This window comes from Bombina bombina, chromosome 1 (assembly GCF_027579735.1).
Source record: "Bombina bombina isolate aBomBom1 chromosome 1, aBomBom1.pri, whole genome shotgun sequence".
Lineage (NCBI taxonomy): Eukaryota > Metazoa > Chordata > Amphibia > Anura > Bombinatoridae > Bombina > Bombina bombina.
Window position 1 is genome coordinate 1488230798 of NC_069499.1, and position 20896 is coordinate 1488251693.

Consider the following 20896-nt stretch of genomic DNA (forward strand, 5'->3'; position numbering starts at 1 on the left):
AACAATTGAACCTCTATCAGGTTCATATGTATTTTTATCTGGCTCTGATACTAGCCAGAGCCTCACCAGCTACTGACCTCACTGCCCATTACTGTTCCAATTAAACCTATGCCTAGGGCAGCAATAAGTATCACATTTATCAATACATTTAAAAATGTAATAAAATTAAAAAAAAGTTTTTTCATGAAATAAAACAGTTTTCATTTTATTTTATTTTTTAATTAATTCAATGTATTTTTGTTTTTATTTCTCTCTAGAGGTGATCACAGATAAGAATCACAGACGTTAAACGTAAATGTTATAATGTAAGGTTGGGTTACCATAGCAACTAATTGATTTTCAAGAAATCCAACGTCGGATGGAAGCATTAGCAAAACGTTAACTTACACCTACATGAAAAGAGCGACTGCACGCAATGCACAAAATATATGGTACTAAAATGGAACCGTAAACTACTTTTAGCTGTAGGCCACTTTGGTAGCTTACTACTCCATTTTTTACAGCTCAATGAGAGCAAGCCCATAGAATGGAGGTGTTAAGAAAACATTAACTTACACCTACACAAAAAGAGTGACTGCACGCATTGCGCAATATTTTTCAATGGAAACCAGGTACTAAAATGGAGTTGTAAATTACTTTTATCTGTCGGCTGCTTCGGTAGCTTACAGCTCCATTTTTACCAACTAAATGCAAATGAATCCTGAAGCATTCACTGTTTTTCTTAAATAAATAAAAAATATCATGGAAATTACTACTTCCCAACCTAAGAATATATTATATAGTATTATACTGTATCATATTGTATTACATTATTGTATTTTTTCAGTTTATTGTATATGTCAAAGAAACACAGACATTTTTAACTTATTTTTCTTATTCTTCAGATGTTTAGAAAAATTTCAACAAGCACAAACATTTCCTGGTTGATAATAATTCAATATGTATAAAGTTAGTTACAATTTGCCAACATTTGAATTAACGTTTAGGCCCCAATTTAAAAAAGCTGTGGGTGGAAAAGTTTCCCAGGCAAACATCACTGGTGAAATTTAAGATTCCACAACCAATCAGGCAAGAGCAGAGGGTGTCAATCATCCCAGTTAGATCAGTCTAGGGTGATCTTACAATCACTGCTTCTTAACTTGCAGTTGCAGGCTCTCATGAGCAAGCATACATGGCAAGAACTCTAACGCTGCATCATAAATGGAGTCATTTGAAATGTGTTATTTAAGGCTCAATAATTCTGATACTTAGGACTCTATAAAAACAGGAATTACAAAATATGTCAGTTGATTCCATGATACCTCTGGCTAAACTGGATAACTGGGTGTTATTGTGGAGAGAGGCATAATGAAAGGAGCTAGGTCAGATCAATAAAGAGGAGTGATACCGGCTTGTCCAAGTTTACAAGGAGAAGCTGGTGAGAAAGAATAGGTCACTATGTTGTATAGAGAGATGTTTGGATGGATTAGCAGATCCATAATGGAGTACAACCAAGAAAGGTAGATTGTGCTTGTGTGCAAAAAACAACTTAAAGTTTTGAGTAACATAAATTAACACACTTTATTGCAAATTGAAATTAATATACAGGTGATCACATTTAATTAGAGTACGTGTTTTATAATTTAAAAATGTGATTTAAGTAATACTTTTAGCTTTTAATCAAACCAACGTTTGATTAAAGTAAAAGTGAAAAAAAAAAAGCTGCTGGAAGAATTAGAACATTATTATCACCATGTATTGGACATGCCAGTACGATATTTAGAAACTGGGATAATTGGGTTAATGCAGGTTTTTAAATGAGTTGGAATAGGTGTGAATATCAAAAAACTATGGAAAGTCTGGCCCTTTACATGAGAGTTCTAATAGATTATCCTAGTTATAACATGAAGTATAAACAGTATAGTCACATTGGTCCATTAGAAAAGCAAATAGGTGTTGTCTTTGATGCCTATACAAATAATCAGGTCTGATTTGGGGACAAAATAAGCTAATAAATATTGTAACACATAAATAAATAGTAATATACTCACATAGCTCTGAAGGTTTTAGAATCGTGTCTTAACTTCAGATAGCGAGTTTTTGCTATAGCCAACACCTGCTGTCTCCAGAGTGCGCATCCACTTAATGTTACATTTCCAGAATCTGACATCAATAGAAGTGATTCATCCATTTCTTCAGGAAAATCATCTTTTACTTCATCCACACCAGGCTCTCGACTAAAAACCCCATAATCTGCACAAGAAAAAAATATATATATATATATATATTATTTTTTTAATTAACGGTAGCAAGTTTATTTTTATAAAGTCTACCTGTACATTGTATATACAGTACTTTCCTGGCATCTAAGTAATACAAATACAGAGATTCTGATGTTCAAAAGTCCCAAGATGTGGCAAGATATTTAAAAGGGATCTGTCGCCATGTTGAGAAAGCCTGTGAAATATTCAAAAGGGCCGACAGTACTATTTAAAGGCAGCATTGCTGAGTGGCGTTTTACCATATATTTAAGTGGGTGGTGAAGATTCTATGATACTGTTGATATATTCAAAGCAACATCTCCACCTACATTGAAGGTGTAATGTAACTGATCCCTTAAAACAGTATTGTATGACAATAAAATGTACGTGTCAACGGAAACTCAACTCCTGTTCGTACAATACAATAGTCAATTAAAGATATCATTAATACACCTATAGAAGCTGGGGGATTGTGGGTATATGGTATATGTGTATACATTGTTTAATGTAAATGTAATGTATAGTATATTGTTACAATATATATGTAAGCTGTAATCGTGATTGTAATAATCTTTTATTGTGTCCTTAGGCCTGTATTTTTACTTATTTTAAAAATGCAAGTTTTCAATATTCATATTTGCATTATACTGAGAACACGCAATCGAGATTGCAAAACTAATATTTCACAATTTGACGATCGTGATGTTGCGTTTTTCATATTTTGCTATTGCGAGATCATATTTCATTATAATATTGAGATTGCACTGTAGCAAACCTCTTCTATAATAATATATATCAATATCTATACATATAGATAGATAATATGAATATAGAACATGTTTGCTACAGTGCAAACCAATATTAAGTAAAAGAGCTCAGTGGCGATGGCGGCGGACTTTTGCTGAAGTTGTGATCCCCATTATATCCTATGGGAGAAACATCGCTACAACGAGGTTCAGCCTAATTTTTAGATTATATCTACAGAGTGAAGGACTGCGAGCCTGGCAAAACCAAACAGGCAATTTCTCGTCAGCCTGATGATGTTTTGAATATTAGGGCCAGAGAGTAAAAGAGAAAATGTTAAAGGGACACTGTACCCAAATTTTTTCTTTTGTAATTCAGAAAGAGCATGCAATTTTAAGCAACTTTCTAATTTACTCCTATTATCAATTTTTCTTCGTTCTCTTGCTATCATTATTTGAAAAAGAAGGCATCTAAGCTTTTTTTTGGTTTCAGTACTCTGGACAGCACTTTTTTATTGGTGGATGGATTTATCCACCAATCAGCAAGGACAACCCAGGTTGTTCACTAAAAATGGGCCGGCATCTAAACTTACATTCTTGCATTTCAAATAAAAATACCAAGAGAATGAAGAAAATTTGATAATAGGAGTAAATTAGAAAGTTGCTTAAAATGTCATGCTCAATCTGAATCACGAAAGAAAATTTTTGGGTACAGTGTCCCTTTAAGGTAAGAAATAGAAAGAAAAAAAGAGAAGAATTTTGGGTGAAACGAAGGGCAAATAGAAAACAAGGACAAGTATGTAACAAAGATGTAACAATAAATAGAGGAAATGAATATACTAAAAATAAAACAGAAAAAAAAAAACAATATTTAATCATTTTCTTTATAGTGCATGAAGCAGAAGATGGTTTGTAGTCTCTCAAATTCATTGTGACACATTATAAAGCAGAATATTACTAATTTCTATTGGATCTGTATTCTAGCATCATTAGTGATGGAGAATCAATGGTCTACTATCCAGGAAGGCTACAAATTCCAAAAACTAGAAAGGTTGTAGATTTGAACAAATTCAACAATATGAGAACAGCATATGATGCACAACAAGAACTTAGTATTATGTAATGTTTAGCGTTAACTAAAAAGAACAGTGTTTGCTGGGAAATGTAGTTTCATGGAAGTTAAAGTTGGCCTGGTCTGTATTGCTAAGCTGACAGAAATAATATAAAGAGCTATTTTGGAGTTAAACTTGGACTGAATTATTGGCACAACATTTTGGCAACAACCCTGATGTTTGATAATTACTTTCTTACCATTAAGGATACATACAGTATGTGCTTGCAGATGCTTCATTAAGACCCCAACGCGAAGTATGTGATAATCGGTTCTCTTTTGGAATCAGATTGATTCTTTGCGAGATCGCTATGTTACGAACTGGATTTGCACAGATCTTAATGTGGTGATCTTGCACAAGAATTAATCTGTCCCTGAAAAAGAGCTGAATAGCACATACTTCCACGTTCAGATCCTAACGAAGGATCCAAATGAACATATCAAATTAATGAGGTTCCTGGAAAAAAAATGTGCACTTCTTATTCACTCCGAGTAAATGAGCGACATATTTTTCACACTTTAACCCTTGCAAATAATAAATGAGACTGCATTAAATAATGTTTTTGTGTCATTAGTAAATATGATAGCAAAATGCTACAAATTCAGCCAATGTTAACAAAAACCAGGAGAATCAACACTACAGAATATTGCCACCCTGACAGATCTAATTGTTTCGTCACTTTTAAAAAATGGCTGATGAGATGATTAGAGATCAGTTTAATAACTAGGGATGGGCGAATGTTTCGCAATATTCTAAAAATTAAAGAAATTTTAACATTTGTTTAATGTAATAGTATCTAATGCTTTCTTTAAATGCAATATTAGATTAGAATATTTCTAATAATTTGAATCGAATTATGCAATATTCGAATTCGAAAGATTAAAATTGATATATTTGTAATAGTATTTCTAATGCTCTCTTTAAATGTAATATTTGAATTATGCAATATTTGAAATAGAAACATTTAAATTGATATATTTGTATCTATTATGTATCAATTTACTAAATTCCCTAACACATAAACTATTAAAGGGATAGGAAAGTCAAAATTAAACTGGCATGATTTGGATAAAGCATGTCATTTTAAGAAACTTTTAAATTTGCTTCGATTTTCAAATGTGCTTCGTTCTCTTAGTATCCCTTGTTAAAAAATGAATATGCACATATAATACACTAGTGGGAGCTGCTGCTAATTGGTCCCTGCACACATTTTTCTCTTGTGATTGGCTAAATAGATATTTTCAGCTTCCTGTCAGTAGTGCAATGCTGTCCCTTCAGCAAAGGATAACAAGAGAATGACCAAAATTTGGTAATAGAATTAAATTGGAAAGTTGTTTAAAATTGTATGTTCTATCTAAATCATAAAATAAAATGTTGGGGTTTACTATCTCTTTAACCTTCTGAATAGTATTTGTTAAATCGAATGTTACATTCGAAATTTCAAATGTGAATATTCAATCTAATTATGAACATTCGAAATTGAAAGTGAAATTCGAAAACTGTAAATAACATTTGATTATAGAATTTTTAAGAATATTTGCTCTTATCAACATTCGATTATGTAAATTTAATTTCTACAATAACATTTGTTCTAACATTTGAATTTGAATGTAAACACATTTTTAAAATATACTGGGGATTTCCTAAGTAAATAAAGAGTCATTTCTAATTTACCCAAGAATGTAATTCTAGCCACCTGGGATGTATCTGGCTTATATACTATTATTCCCCATCAAGATAGATTAAACATGTCTTGGGAAACTCTCACAAGGTCTGGCAAATATTCTGATGTTCAAATAAATGTATTCATGGAATTGCTTGAATTGATTCTAACTCATAATTATTTTTCCTTTGACAGCAAATTATTTTTACAATGACGGGGTACTTCAATGGGTTCAAATGTTGCCCCACCTATGCTTGCCTCTATATGGATGGTGTTGAGGAACATGTGGTATACAATGATTTTGAATACCACAAGTTTTTGGCATGGTGGAGATATATTGATGATTTGTTCATCTGGGATCCAAACCAAAGTCCCGGCCCTACAATTTACTACTAAATATAATGACACTACCATCAACTTTCTTGATACTGTAGTGATACGTACGGGGGATCATTTTGAGACTGATATTTTTAGGAAACCTACTGATAGGAATACCCTTCTGTTGAGACAAAGCCATCACCCTCCTAGGGTGTTTAAAAGTGTACCCAAATCACAGTTACTTAGGGTCAGGAGAATAGTGACCAATCCTTCCCCCCAACAGTTGCGCTTAAATGAGATGTGCAACCGATTTAAGGAAAGGGGTTATTCTGAGGAGGATTTGGCCACTATTGACCTGAACCCTAGCAGAAATATGGGAGTTCTACATCAGACTCGTAGATCGGCATTTGTGTCTGATTATAATATTGCTAGTGTTAAACTTCATAAAATAATTTGTAGAAATTGATTCATGTTAAGAGATTCTATGCCTAATATTGAGAAGTTTAAACAGCCACCATACTCTGCATTTCAGAAGGGTAATTCAAATGGTTCGTGCCAGACTGATTACCACTGGTACTAAGCAGACTACGCTTAGACCTAGGCAGAACTGTACTTTCCCTTGTTTAAATTGCTCCCATTGCAACAGCATTATTAAGGGTGACACTATCTTCTATCCCTTCTCTGGATAGAAATTTTCTATTAGGGGATACTTTATCTGTCATTCTTCTTATGTTGTGTATGCTTTGAAATGCCCATGTGGGCTCGTGTATGTGGGTGAGACCACCCAACAGATAAAAGATCGCATTACACAAGTCAATGATCCGTAACCCAAAAATTAGACATCTGCCAGTTCCTGCTCATTTCTTTGAGATGGGACACCAAGTGAACCAACTTTGTTTTCTTGTGCTTGATTGGGTACCTAAAGGACCCTCTGGTTTTGATAGGGGCAAAATGTTATTAAGAAAAGAAGCTATGTGGATACATAAATTAAATGCTTTGTTCCCCAAGCATCAACAGAGAGTATAATCTGACAGCTTTTCTTTAAAGAGTAAATTCAGTTTAAATTTATTGCATTATGTTTAAATTGTATAACAAATATATATATAATATTATATGTCCATAACTCCTCCCTTTGTGGAACTCTCCTTTTTTTATTTTCTATATATTTTTGTATTGATATTTATTTGAGTTTATCTTGTATTGGTGTATTTTGATTGAAATGTTGTGTTTGATTTATAAGGGGTTAATTGCTCCTTAATGGTATGAGGTGTTTAGTCAATTATGACATCAGAAGTGGGTGGAATTTTTCATGGTATATAGGTACAGGATGTTGCCATGTTATTACTGAGCCTGAGGAAAGGGGTGGGAGCCCCAAAACATTGCTCTGTACTTTTGCCTTATGTTCTAATAAAGAATTACCTGCTTTGCTTGGTGCGCCTGCCACTTTGTACTCTTAAACACTACAGCATATTGCCACCCTGAGAGATCTAATTGTTTCATGTCACTTTTAAAAGATGGCTGATGAGATGATTAGAGATCAGTTTATTAACTAGGGATGGGCAAATGTTTCGAAACATTCGAAAAATGAAAAAAATTTAACACATTCATTCGTTCGTTTCGAATGTTTGTACAACATTCTAACATTTGTTTAATGTAATAGTATTTCTAATGCTCTCTTTAAATTTAATATTTGAATTATGCAATATTAGAAATAGAAACATTCAAATTGATATATTTGTATCTATTATGTATCAATTTACTAAATTCCCTACCACATGAACTATTAACCTTCTGAATAGTATTTGTTAAATCGAATGTTACATTCGAAATTTCAAATGTGGATATTCAATCTAGTTATGAACATTCGAAATTGAAAGTGACATTCGAAAACTGTAAATAACATTTGATTATAGAATTTTTAAGAATATTTGTTCTTATCAACATTTGATTATGTAAATCTAATTTCTACAATAACATTTGTTCTAACATTCGAATTCGAATATAAACACATTCGCCCATCCCTATTAATAACGTATTGAGAAAACAAATGTGCCTTGCATAAGAGATCATCTACTATTAGAATATGATATATCCCTAGAAAAAGCCATAACTGTTGGAACACAAATTGAGGCTGTTCTGGCAGAAGACAATATAATGAACCTGGGTGCAAGAGGCACATTTCAAAGTGTGGATCCCTCACAGAAAGCTCCAGTGCAGGCACACACAGGGTTACGGCAGGAAATTATAGTGAACAACCACTTGTCTGGCAGGATAACAGTTCAAAACAAAGATGTTTTCTTCTGTTTCTACTCAGAATATTGCAAACTATGCAAGATGTCCTGTAAAAGCAGCACAGTGCAATTATTGTAAAACGACTAGACACTTTGCCAAGTTATGCAACAGTAAGAAGTTTAAACAACAAATACATGTCATTCAAGTTCCTGATGTTACTATTTTAAGTGTGAATGGAAGCAAAATGCCATATGCTGCAGACAAAAATAAGTGCACTGTCAGGGGCCGTTTCTAGAGAATTTGGATCCCAGGGCAAAAAAAATATCTAAAGGCTCCCCCATTTAAAGTGCTACCAGCCATTTTCTGGACCTTTTTTTTAAATGAGCTACCCATATGTCCACACACACCCATAAACATTCACATGCGCACACAACAATGACAGCTACACACACAGGCACCCATAGACATACACACACAAAAGCAATACACACACAGGAACCTCACATACACAAGACAATCAGGCAAACATATACATTTACATTCATACACACACATACACACAAACAATCAAAGGCCCCTACTAGTATTTATGCCAGCTAAATGCAGCAGTAGACCTATCAAAATGTAGGGTCCTCTGCCAACCACACACACTTTTTCCTGTTAGATACCACACTTGCGTATATAAAAATACATAAACATAACTTAATAATGTTTAACATAATATCTGAATTATAACAGAGGTGGCAGAGATGTTAGATATATAACATACCCATATAGATAGCATATATGTAATGCTATCTATAATGTGAATCAAATATGCAGAACTTAGTATAATGTGCAGCACAATATAATTATGTTTGTAAACATATCAGTAAGGAGTTCATAAGATATAAATAAAACGATAATAGGAATGTATATGATGTAGCTACCAACTTGCAAAACTAATTCCAAACATAGAAACAATGATAGCAATTGTTGTTACAATCTAGGAGGTTATTCAAGGCTAAGGTTAGCTTGGAATTGTCCTCTAAGAATGTTATACATAAGGTGATCACAATATATTATAAATACTGAAACAACAGTTATTGATAAATGCCATATTAATAATAATTACAGGTTATTGGGAAACCCAGCAAATGACACAAATGTAACAAGCAGTCAGAGGATGTAGGTAGTGTAAGCTACAGAGGAATTGCGAGAGAAACAGGGAAAGGAAAAGTGTTTGATAGGATATAATGTTGCGGTAAAGCTAGAGTACATCAGATCTCAGTACCAGAGTAAATTAGCTACGATATTAGCAAAAATCACTACCCTGTACTAAGAGCTTAGTAATGTAACAGTTGCGAGGGTACCTCTGCACAGTTGCAGTGCTGGGGAGCAGATAAAAGTAATGTCCTTGACATTAAGTGCAGATGATGTCTGGAGGTTGCAGAAATGATTGTTACCTGTTTGAGATGTGTTTGAGCGCGAACAGCAGAGTAGAGGATGTGGTCCGTAGTTGTCAACACAAGCTGAGTAGGAAAGCCGAGATTCAGCTGATCAGCTGAGGAGGCGTGAGTCTGTGAACTTCAGAGGAGAAATCCGTAACCAACGAGTACCAGGAGGCTTGAAATGCAAGTGAGCAGTGAGACACTGCTTTCAGTAGGCAAAAGATTAACAAGCAAAGGTTAGGAGAAAGGTAGGTGGTTATAAAGGTTCCGAGACTGAAGTAAGGCAACCCCTCAGTTAAAGGAGCAGCTACCTGGCAGGACTGAGAAATACATAACAGAACCCTCAGGGGTTAAGATGAGGGCCTGTCAGGATGACGTCGGTGGAAAATGGAGACTAGTCGAGGAGCAAAGAGATTTGTTGTAGGTTCCTCATCATGGGAATACCCCTTCCAATGAACTAGTTACTGTAGAGTACCACGAAAACTTCTCGAATCCAGTATTTATGCAACCTCATATTCACGATCAGACAGGTGTTGCACTTGAGGGACATGCAAAGTCAGGGAAGAAGTTCACGTGGGTTTGTAGGGTTTTAACAACGAAACGTGAAAGGTGGAATGTATACGGTAACATAATGGTAGTTGTAGAGCAACAGCATTTGAGTTGATGATCTTAGTAATTTGAAAAGGTCCAATATACAACTGGCTAAATTTCTGAGAAGGATTGTGCAATTTGAGATGGCGAGTAGAGAGCCAAACTTTATCTCCCACCTTATAATCTGGAGCGGGTCTGCGACGAAGGTCATAGTAATAATTCTGTTGTTTTTGAGCAACCCTTATGTTATCTTGCAATAATTTGAAGTTTTGGGAAAGAGTGTTAACCATATAATTTACCAAGTGACAGGAGGTGTGAATATTAGGAATGAGGTGGAAATCCGGATGGTAACCATAGTTTGCGAAGAACAGTGAGGTCTGTGTGGAGGAATTTGTGGAATTGTTATATGCAAATTCCGTGGTGGTTAAATAATCAGCCCATTTATCTTGCTGATTTGAACAGTGAGATCTGAGATATTGTTCTAAGCATTGGTTCGTTCTCTCACATTGCCCGTTAGTTTGTGGATGGTATGCAGTAGTGAGTTTCCTGTCAATGTGTAATTTGCTGCAGAGGGCTGACCAAAATTTTGAGGTAAACTGATTACCCCTGTCAGTAACGATAGATAATGGGAGACCATGCAGCTTAACAATGTTATCTAGGAAAATATGTGAAGTCTGAGATGCTGTAGGTAGACCTTGACTGGGGAGGAAGTGAGTCATTTTAGTAAATAAATTGATGACTTAAAGTATAGTAGTGAAAGAGGAAGATCTGGGTAATTCCACTCTAAAATCCATAGCCAATTCCTTCTATGGTCTATCCGGTACAGATAATGACATGAGAAAGCCGTATGGTTTCTTACGTTCATTTTTAGTTTGGTTGCATATTGAACATGCTTCTATGTATTTTTTTACAGTAAGTAACATATTGGGCCACCAGAAAGTTCTTTTTTAATAAGTTTATTAGTGTGGAGTCATGCACCATATGAAAAATAGAATCCTGTGTAGACGCAGGGATATATAGAAGGTCCCCGTAAAAGTAAAGGCCGTCCTAATGTTTTTTCAGTTTTGGGGTAGGAATAGTTGAGTCTTGTTGTTGAGCCAGTTAAATTGTATATAGAAGATCAGTAGAAAGACCAATAAAATGTTCTAGGGGTATAACAGTAGTAGGTATCATGGAGAGTGTGGTTGGTGTGTCTTTCCTAGACAGAGAATCAGCCTTTCCATTTTTATAACCAGGCCGGTAGAGAATATGATAGTGGAACCTAGAAAAGTATAGACTCCACTGGACTTGTCTAGCAGTAAGGGTACGGTTGGTTTGTAAGTACTCAAGGTTCTTGTGTTTGGAGTATATGATAATGGGTGAGGTGGTACCCTCAAGTAAATGCCTCCAATGCTCGAGTGAAGATTTAATTGATAGAAGTTCCTTTTCTCCGATAGGATAATTGAGTTCTGACTGGGACATGGAACGAGAGAGAAAAGGCAACTGGATGAAGGGGTTCTGTTAAGGATTTGCGTTGTGACAGAATGGCACCAATAGCATATTCAGAGGCATCTACTTCCAGAATATATTGAAGGCTGGGGTCAGGAAAATGGAGTATGGGAGCTGTGGTGAACCTGTTTTTCAGTCAATCAAAAGCTAGTTGTGCCTCAGTAGACCACTTGAATGTGGTATTTTTTTCCAGTAAGTCGAGTCAAAGGTTTAACAATAGCTGAGAAATTTCTAATAAACTTGCTGTAGAAAACCTAGGAAACTTTGAAGTTCCTTTCTTGTTTTTGGTTGTGGCCAAGTGGTGATGGCAAATACCTTATTATCTTCCATCTGTACTCCATGTGAGGTGATGTAATATCCTAGGATGGATATCTTCTAAGAATGAAAGATACATTTTTCTGGTTTTGCATAAAGGTGATAAGATCTTAGTCTTGCAAGAACAGTTTGGACCTGTGTTATGTGATCAACTTTATTGTTGGAGTAGATGAGAATGTCGTCAAGGTATATTATGATGTAAACATCTAATAAATCACGAAAAACCTCATTGATAAAAAATTTTAAAGTTGCTGGGGCATTACAGAGCCCAAATGGCATAACTGTATATTCATAAAGTCTGTATCTAGTTCTGAAAGCAGTCAGCCATTTGTCTCCACTTCTGATACGGATGAGGTTATAAGCACCCCTAATATCTAGATTAGTGTATATGGTAGCGGTGCTTAATCTTTCGGAAATGAGAGGTAGTGGATACCGTTTTTTTATGGTAAGTTAATTTAACTGCCGGTAATCAATGATAGGTCTGAGTGAGTTATCCTTGTTGCTTACAAAAAATATACCAGCACCTGCGGGAGAGGTGGAGGGTCTTATGAATCCCTTCCTAATATTCTCATCTATATACTCTTTCAGGTGTGCTAACTCTGGCTGTGAGAGAGGATAAACATGACCGTATGGGAGAGGGGATCCGGGCAGAAGTTCAATAGGACAGTCATACTGTCTATGTGGTGGTAGAGATCCTGGCTCCCTTTTATCGAAAACATCAAGAAATCGAGTATATTCTTTGACAATGGAGGTTTTTAATTATGTGGAATCCTCTGATGGTTGGAGTGTTGAGATAATAGAAAAACAAGATTGTTTACAGTGTTCTGAGTTAAGAAGTATTGTGAGGGTCTTCCAGTTAACAGTGGATTGATGTATCTTCAACCATTTCAACCCTAGAATTACAGGTAAAAGAGGAGAAGGAGTGATATCAAAAGAAAGTAATTCCCTGAATGACCTGAATTTGAGCTTACTAATATGGGTGTAGTATGGTGTGTAATGGGGCCATTGGCCGGTTGAGAGCCATCAAAAACACAAAATGCAAGGGGAATTTTTTTTATGATTACAGGAATTTTATTTACAGAAACAACATTAGAATCTATAAAGTTTCCTGAAGCTCCGGAGTCAATAATAGCCGTCAGAGTGATCTGGTGTTGATCCCACTGTAGGGAAACAGAAAGTTGACAGTAAGTAGTTGAATTAGTACTGGTAGATAAGCAGTATGGGTCAATATAAGGCTTACCTCTTTTATTCCTAATCAAACTGGGGCAGTCCTTGACCTCATGCCCTTTACCGGTTCTTCAGTAACTTTAGTTGCTTTGAAGTTCATAGTACTAGGTCTTTTCACTGGGGTTTCTAGGGAATATTTTTCCTTCTTGCCTTCTCTAAGTCGGTGGTCAATATTAATGGTCAGAGATATTAGAGTCCAAGGATTCTGGGAGATCTACTCTAGAAAGCTCATCCTTGAGAAATTCTAATAACCCTAGTCTATATTGGTTTCTCAGGGAGATGTTATTCCACTGGGTATCTTCAGATAACCTCTTAAAATCAGCAACATAGTCCTCTACGGGTCTTTTACCCTGTTTGAAAGGTCTTATAGAGTTTTCAGCAGTTAGTTGTTTGCAAGGGTCCTCATATAATAAAGCCATGGCTTGGAAGAACATGTCTAATGAATCAAGACTGGGGTCATTATTTTCATAGAAGGTACTGGCCCAGGATCTAGGTTCAGCTCTCAAATAAGATATTAAAGTAAGGACCTTTTGTCTATTGGTACTATAAGTTTTAGGTCTTAAGGAAAATAATAGAGAGCATGTGTTTCTGAAATCTCTGAACTAAATCTATTCTAAACTCTCTCCAAAAAAAACTAAGGCTAAACCCCAAAGTTTGTACTCACCATCTTGAATCCGGCTCCTTTGGGGTTAGGGTTCTTGGGGGGTTAGATGAAGTGTGCTAATAGAGTAGGTGGTTATGGCAGTTTAGGGATTCAATAGCGTAGAGGTTATTGCTGTGGGTGTAATAATGTTTTAGGGGTTAAGTAGTGTATGGGTTATTACGGTGGGGGTAATGGTGGTTTAGGGTTTAAGTAGTGTAGGGGTTATTGCGGTTTAGGGGTTAATAGTGTAGCTGGATAGTTTGAGATGGGGATGTGGTGGTTTAGGGGTTAATAGAGTAGCAGGATTAAAAGAGTAGGGTGTTGTGGCGTATTAGTGGTTATTAGAGTAGGGGTTAATAAAGATGGGGTAATGGTGGTTTATGGGTTAATAGTGATGGGGTTATGGCAGTTAAGGATTAATAGTGTAGGAGATGGATAGTGTAGGTCGAAAAACATAACACAGGTGGCCCTCGGTTTACGCCGGTTCAATTTGCGCCGTTTCAGAATAACAACCTTTTTTTTCAGTCATGTGACTGCTATTGAAAAGCTTTGGAAAGCAATGCACTAATTAAAAAAGCCAGTAGGTGGAGCTGTCCGCTTGTTTTGCAGCAAAGTTATGCAACTTAACAGGCCGGAAATTGATCTGTGTACACAGAACAGACATTAACTATCGAGCAGCCACTTCCCTATTATATTCCTGTCCAGCTGCTTGAGGTGAGGGTGCCTAACTGCCTATTAATCACTGCAGATTGAAATGCATAGAATAGGTGCAGACCCAATAGTATCTAAGTAAAAAAACGTTTTTGTTCATTAAACTTAGTTTGATGATGACGCAGTCTGTTGTGTGATTATTTAATTAGGTGCTGTTAGCAAATGTTTTTGTTCATTAAACTTAGTTTGATGATGATACAATCTATATTATTAGGTTTATAATTCTGTTTAGCATTTAAAGTCTTCATTTCAAAGCTTTAAAAATAATGTATTAGGTGTTACTTATGTCAATTTTGAGAGGGGCCTGGAACCTAACTCCCTCACTTCCCATTGACTTACATTATAAACTGGGTTTTAATTTACAACGGTTTTGATTTACAACCATTCCTCCTGGAACCTAACCCCGGCGTAAACTGAGGGCTACCTGTGTTAATGTTTTTGTTTAGTTTAGTGCAACTTTTTTTGAAGCACAATCACATTTACTTTCAGCTTGTAATATGAGCAAAGTTAACAGGATCACAATGGAAATATCGCGCTCGCATTATCATTACCGGTCCACTTGTAAGCTAGGCCTATATTTGGCAGGTTATTTGAAAAAAAAAAAAAAAAAAATACATTTACATATGTATATATTTATTTACATATATATATATATATATATATATATATATATATATATATATATATAAACAAAATCAAAGAACAAACCGGCATGGTTCCTTGGTGCTGTTAAAACGGAGCTTTATTTAACCAATTTAAAAGTTTGGCCAGAGGTGTCTAGTCAGTTTTGCTGCTGAAAAGAGGAAGCATTTTAGCCTGTATAACTACCGCACTAGCAAACTGGGGGACAAATTCAAGGCGGACCTGCATAGTTCCCGGGGGACCTGTGATCATCTGGACTCTGGGGAGCAAAGTGTGTTCTATTTATTGTTTGAGGCAGTATATGCTACACCCCGTAGCTGGAAGGTAGGAGCCCTGAACAGGGCAGGGTTCATGTGAGATAACACAACACATCCTAGGCAGCTATTTGGTGAAAATTTCCACTAACATTCTAAAACTGCAGACAAACAGTATTTCTCCATTTTTTGCTTGCCACTGATATACTTAACTGTCATGTTTTACTGTGTTTTGAGCATATTTAATCATCTACATACATTTTTGATTTAATATATATATAAAAAAAATCAAAGTCTATACCAAACAAAATACAAATATATTCTATGCTGTTCAGTAGTATTTTAGGGGGCTTTCAAAGACACTGTGACACTATTAGCCTTCCTAAATCTTCAGACAATAACAAAGAATGTGGAGTTTACTCCACTAATCTATTAAAAATGTTTTAATGTTTTACCTCCTTGTTCAATTTCGGCTTCTCCCTCCAGTTTTAGAAAAACATCATCCAAGGTTGTCATGGAGACTCCATAACTGAGAATGTCCTGGCCTACATGGGTGTCCAGATGTGAAAACAGATCTAGAAAGTAAATAAAAAAAATTGTAAAGTTCAATGTTACAAATTCATTTTGTTTCTACTATTTTATTTGTATTACTTCTTGGTAAAATTGGAAAATGGAAAAAGAAGAGAGCGACTCCTAGTGCAGAACAATCAGGTATATAGACCCCGTAAGCAAATCACAAATAGATGGGTACTCACAATGTGGAGCACACATGATAGTGCAAGTTACGCTTACTGGGTATATTTCAGTGGCCCAGTGCACATATAGATCGACAAAGAGTTTCCTCTGGTAGTAGATGGGAGCAGCAAAAAAAGAAAGAAAAAACAGGAGACTCCAGGTATAAAAAATAAAAAAACTTTATGTAATGCTTCAAACAATAGCAACTTACAATAATAAAAATGTTATGAATAAAATCAGTAAATCATGCTACGCGTTTCTCAGCGTTAACCACGCTGTTTCCTCAGGCTAGTAATACTGATGACAAACAGGAGTCTCCTTTTAAACAGCTTAAGACCAATGAATAACAGAGAAACACCCTCTGTTCCAGGTGATGTATAATTGGTTCTAATACACAGATACAAAAAGTAACATAATTGTAGCTGGCAACAATGTTGTACACTTAACAAATAAACCGTACATGCATCATATGCCTGTATCTAATGGGAATATGTAACCCAACACAATAAGTATATTATAAATATAAATAACGGCATCCCTAAATATGGCCAATAAAAATCCAATGAAATAATAGAATACAAAGAATCAAGCTTTGAAAAGCTTTAAGCCGTTGTACATGTCAGTCGTGATAAAGAAAAGGGGTGTAAAAATAAGAACCCATAATATCTCTCTATCAAGATATATTAACAACGAGGTATGTTGGTAGTCTAAAAATGTATAGATATGTGGTTAATAAAATAAAAAATATAATAATATAAGTGTAAAGGTATAAAAATAAGTGTACTGGAAAGTGTGCCAGAATACGAGAAGTGAAACTGTGAATGGCTTGACGCCGTCGATATAGGAAAGTGTATACATGTCAATCTAAAAAAGAGGGTGTGAGAGTAAGAGCCAATAGAATCTCTCTATCAAGTGATATTACAATCTATGTCTATAAAAAATGTGTGGATAAGGGAATGTTAAAAAGATGTTACGTGCAGTGACTTTTAAATATATGTACTGCGAAATATTACTACTAAATAAATATAAACAAACTAATAAAGGATTATAAATCGACTGCAAAAAAATTAAATACTGAAAGGACATTGTGCAGATATTGTAAAAAATATGTTAAGTGCAGTACTTTTAAATATATGTACTGCGAAATATGACTACTAAATAAATATAAACAAACCAATGAGGGATAATAAATCGACTGCAAAATATAACTACTGAAAGGACATTGTGCAGATATTGAGCTTAAACCCTGTGACAAATAGAATACTAAATGCTAGATCGAAGGGATGTCTAATATAATACAAATTTCTCAACATAAATAAGTAAATCGCGATCAAAACCGGCTTATGTACAAGAGATATAAATTGGGTCATCGTCTAATAAATATAAAAAGCAATAATGGATTAGGAATATATATAGAGTATAATAGTATAAATCAATCAAACATCCATAATAAGTAATGTAACTGATAATATAAACAGTGTAAATGAAAAAATAAAGTGTATGTAACGCTAAACGAAAAAACTTTATTAATGAACTAGATATGTGTGGTGAATGTGTGCATACTAAAATGTGGTCACATGGTCCACATAATGACAATATGTTCCGAATATCTATGAGAAGGAATATCATATTCAAAGGCTATGTGTATTTAAGTAAGATAATGTAATGTATACATTGTATACGTACATATATTGAAAATATGTTAAATATGTGCAATAAAACTATAGTGATAGCATATGTATAATAACATACAAAAAATAACAAAATGAGAATATAACGAGCTATTATAGTGACTGATTCCAAACATAATAAAAATCATGTGGTATGGTACTAGAAACCAGTAGGGCTACAAAATAATGTGTCATATGTATAATCTTAAAATGCCGCAGTATCTATGACCTCATTCAGGCCATCAGGATATAATGATCCAAATTTATATATCCAGTAGGTTTCTCGCTGACGGAGCCTGGACATTCTATTCTGTGAATTAATAAAAGGGATACTTTCTAATGGTGTAATTTTCATTACACACTTGTTGGTACCATGTACTAAAGTGTGGTGTCTAGAAGTGCTATATTTATCCAATCCTCTCAAAATACATCTAAGATGTTACGACCATCTTTGTCTGACTTTCCTACAGGTGCGGCCTATATATTGAAGACCACATAAACACGTTATGCAATAAATAATATAAGTAGAATTGCAAGTCATTTTTTTGTGTTAATTTAAAAATTTCCCCAGTATTGTGGGATATAACAGTTTTACAGCCATTGGTTATATATTTACACATGTGGCATCTGCTATTGTTACATCTATATGACCCTACCTGAGATTCATTAATTTGAGTGAAGGGAATTCTAGACATATCTTTCTTGAAAGTTGGACCCCGTCCACACATAACAACCTTGCTAGGTGCTAATTTCTCCTTTAGAGTTGGTGCTCTTCTAAAAGTACAACTTGGGTTTCTTGCTAGGATTTGTTTAAAAATAGGGTCCCATTTTAATAGAACCCAATGTTTTGAAAGAATATTCTTTATTTTTCTGTAATTATCATTATATCTTGTAATAAATGTAGTTTAATATTGTGAATCACAAATGGGGCTCTTTTTAATCTTAAAAAAGTCTTCTCTGTTGAGAGAACGTGCTTTCAAGAAACCAGATTCAATAAGTGCCTCTGGATAATGTTTTTCCTTAAATCTATTTTTAAGGATTTGACTTTGTATATCATATGTGGTCAGATCAGTACAATTTCTCCTGATTCGTCTAAATTGGCTGTAAGGGATGTTTAATTTCCAACTGGAATAATGATTACTATAAAAGTCCAAAAAATTGTTACTATCTACTGCCTTAAAATAGGTACAAGATTTAATGTGATTATTCTCATCCCACATTAAAGAAACATCCAAAAAATCTATATGGTCTTCTTGTACATTCCATGTAAATTGGATACCCATATCATTCATATTGACCTCATGTTGGAAATTTTTAAGGGATTCTGGAGTACCCTTCCATATAAATAACAAGTCGTCGATGTAACGGCCATAGAAGACCAGATTTGACTCCCATCTTGTGTTGTATATATACCTAGTTTCAAATAAACCCATGAACAGGTTGGCAAAACTGGGAGCAAATCTGGTCCCCATGGCCATCCCCTTAATTTGAATATAGAAATTATCAAGAAATTTGAAATAATTATGGGTCAATATGAAATGATATGGGTATCCAATTTACATGGAATGTACAAGAAGACCATATAGATTTTTTGGATGTTTCTTTAATGTGGGATGAGAATAATCACATTAAATCTTGTACCTACCAGAGGAAACTCTTTGTCGATCTATATGTGCACTGGGAAACTGAAATATACCCAGTAAGCGTAACTTGCACTATCGTGTGTGCTCCACATTGTGAGTACCCATCTATTTGTGATTTTCTTACGGGGTCTATATACCTGATTGTTCTGCACTAGGAGTCTCCCTCTTCTTTTTCCATTTTCCAGACTGAATCTGCCACTGATTCCAGGAGGAGCTGCCCTTGTTTGTGCACAGTATACTGGGACACTGCTGAGTTCCCAGATCGTTATCCTCTGCACTATCTTTGCAGCCACACGTTGTGAGTATTATTTCATCATCAGTACTTCTTTGCTATATACCCATTGGCTACACTAGGAGGCGCCCTTTCTGTCTTTTTGTATTCTTGGTAAAATTGTATTTGTTAACAAAGTGATTACATTCAATAGACGAAATGCAAGATTCAGCTTTATGAAGCTTCAGTGCAGGCTAGCATGAGCAAGTCTGCAGCCGATAGTTAAGAAACAGCGGTCATTAGACTGCTGCTTACTTACCTGCACGCCAGCTCTGAATTGGTGGAATAAAATCACCCCGGACAAGTCCGACTGGGGCAACCGACAGCCTCTGCTGGGGTGCGATTGGCCACGCGCTAGCAAGGGGTGGCATTGCACCAGCAGCTGCTGGTGCAATGATAAATGCGGGCAGCGTATTGCTGGCAGCAATACCGGGTGGAACGTTTTGCTGGAACAAGTCTTGGTCGCCCGGTGCTTCTTAAATGTCAGCCATATATGAACCTCAGTGGGTCACCCCATTATTAGGAAATTTATAAACAAGTTGAGAAATGTATAAAGTGTTCAAAGCAACCATTAGCCAAATAATAATATACAGTTTTTTTTACATTATGGGCTAGATTTTGAGTGGCATGTTAACTATTGCTGTGATAAGGATTTTGTTGCAGCTGTTTGTGTGTGTCAGGTTTTTTGCTCGTATTACAAGTTGAAATTAAACACGATCGCTTAAGCGCAATTAAAGTTGATGTGCGTTGGGTTAGCGCAACTTAAGAGCTCTTGTTAACTGTTTTGCAAAACAAAAAAAATTCACACTACCCATCAGAAATACATTACAAATTACAGTTACACTCATAATAACACTATATAATAAATATCATGAAAATAAAATATTGCTCAAAAAAGGTTATAAGGACTCAAAGAAATGAGGCCTCAGGGGTTAGAAAAAAAAGTCTTGCAAAAAGCTTTAACATAG

The 20896-nt window shown here is 35.2% G+C and overlaps 1 protein-coding gene across 1 annotated transcript in view; it reads right to left on the reverse strand.

The window, feature by feature from the left end:
* The window catches only part of LOC128653797 (ABC-type organic anion transporter ABCA8), a 669484-nt gene that overhangs the window by 331313 nt on the left and 317275 nt on the right, over positions 1-20896 (reverse strand). The window contains exons 18-19 of the mRNA XM_053707306.1: positions 16065-16184; positions 2031-2232 (exon numbers count right to left, since the gene is read on the reverse strand). Of these exons, the coding sequence (XP_053563281.1) occupies positions 2031-2232; positions 16065-16184 (322 nt within the window). The remainder of the gene's footprint in view (positions 1-2030; positions 2233-16064; positions 16185-20896) is intronic.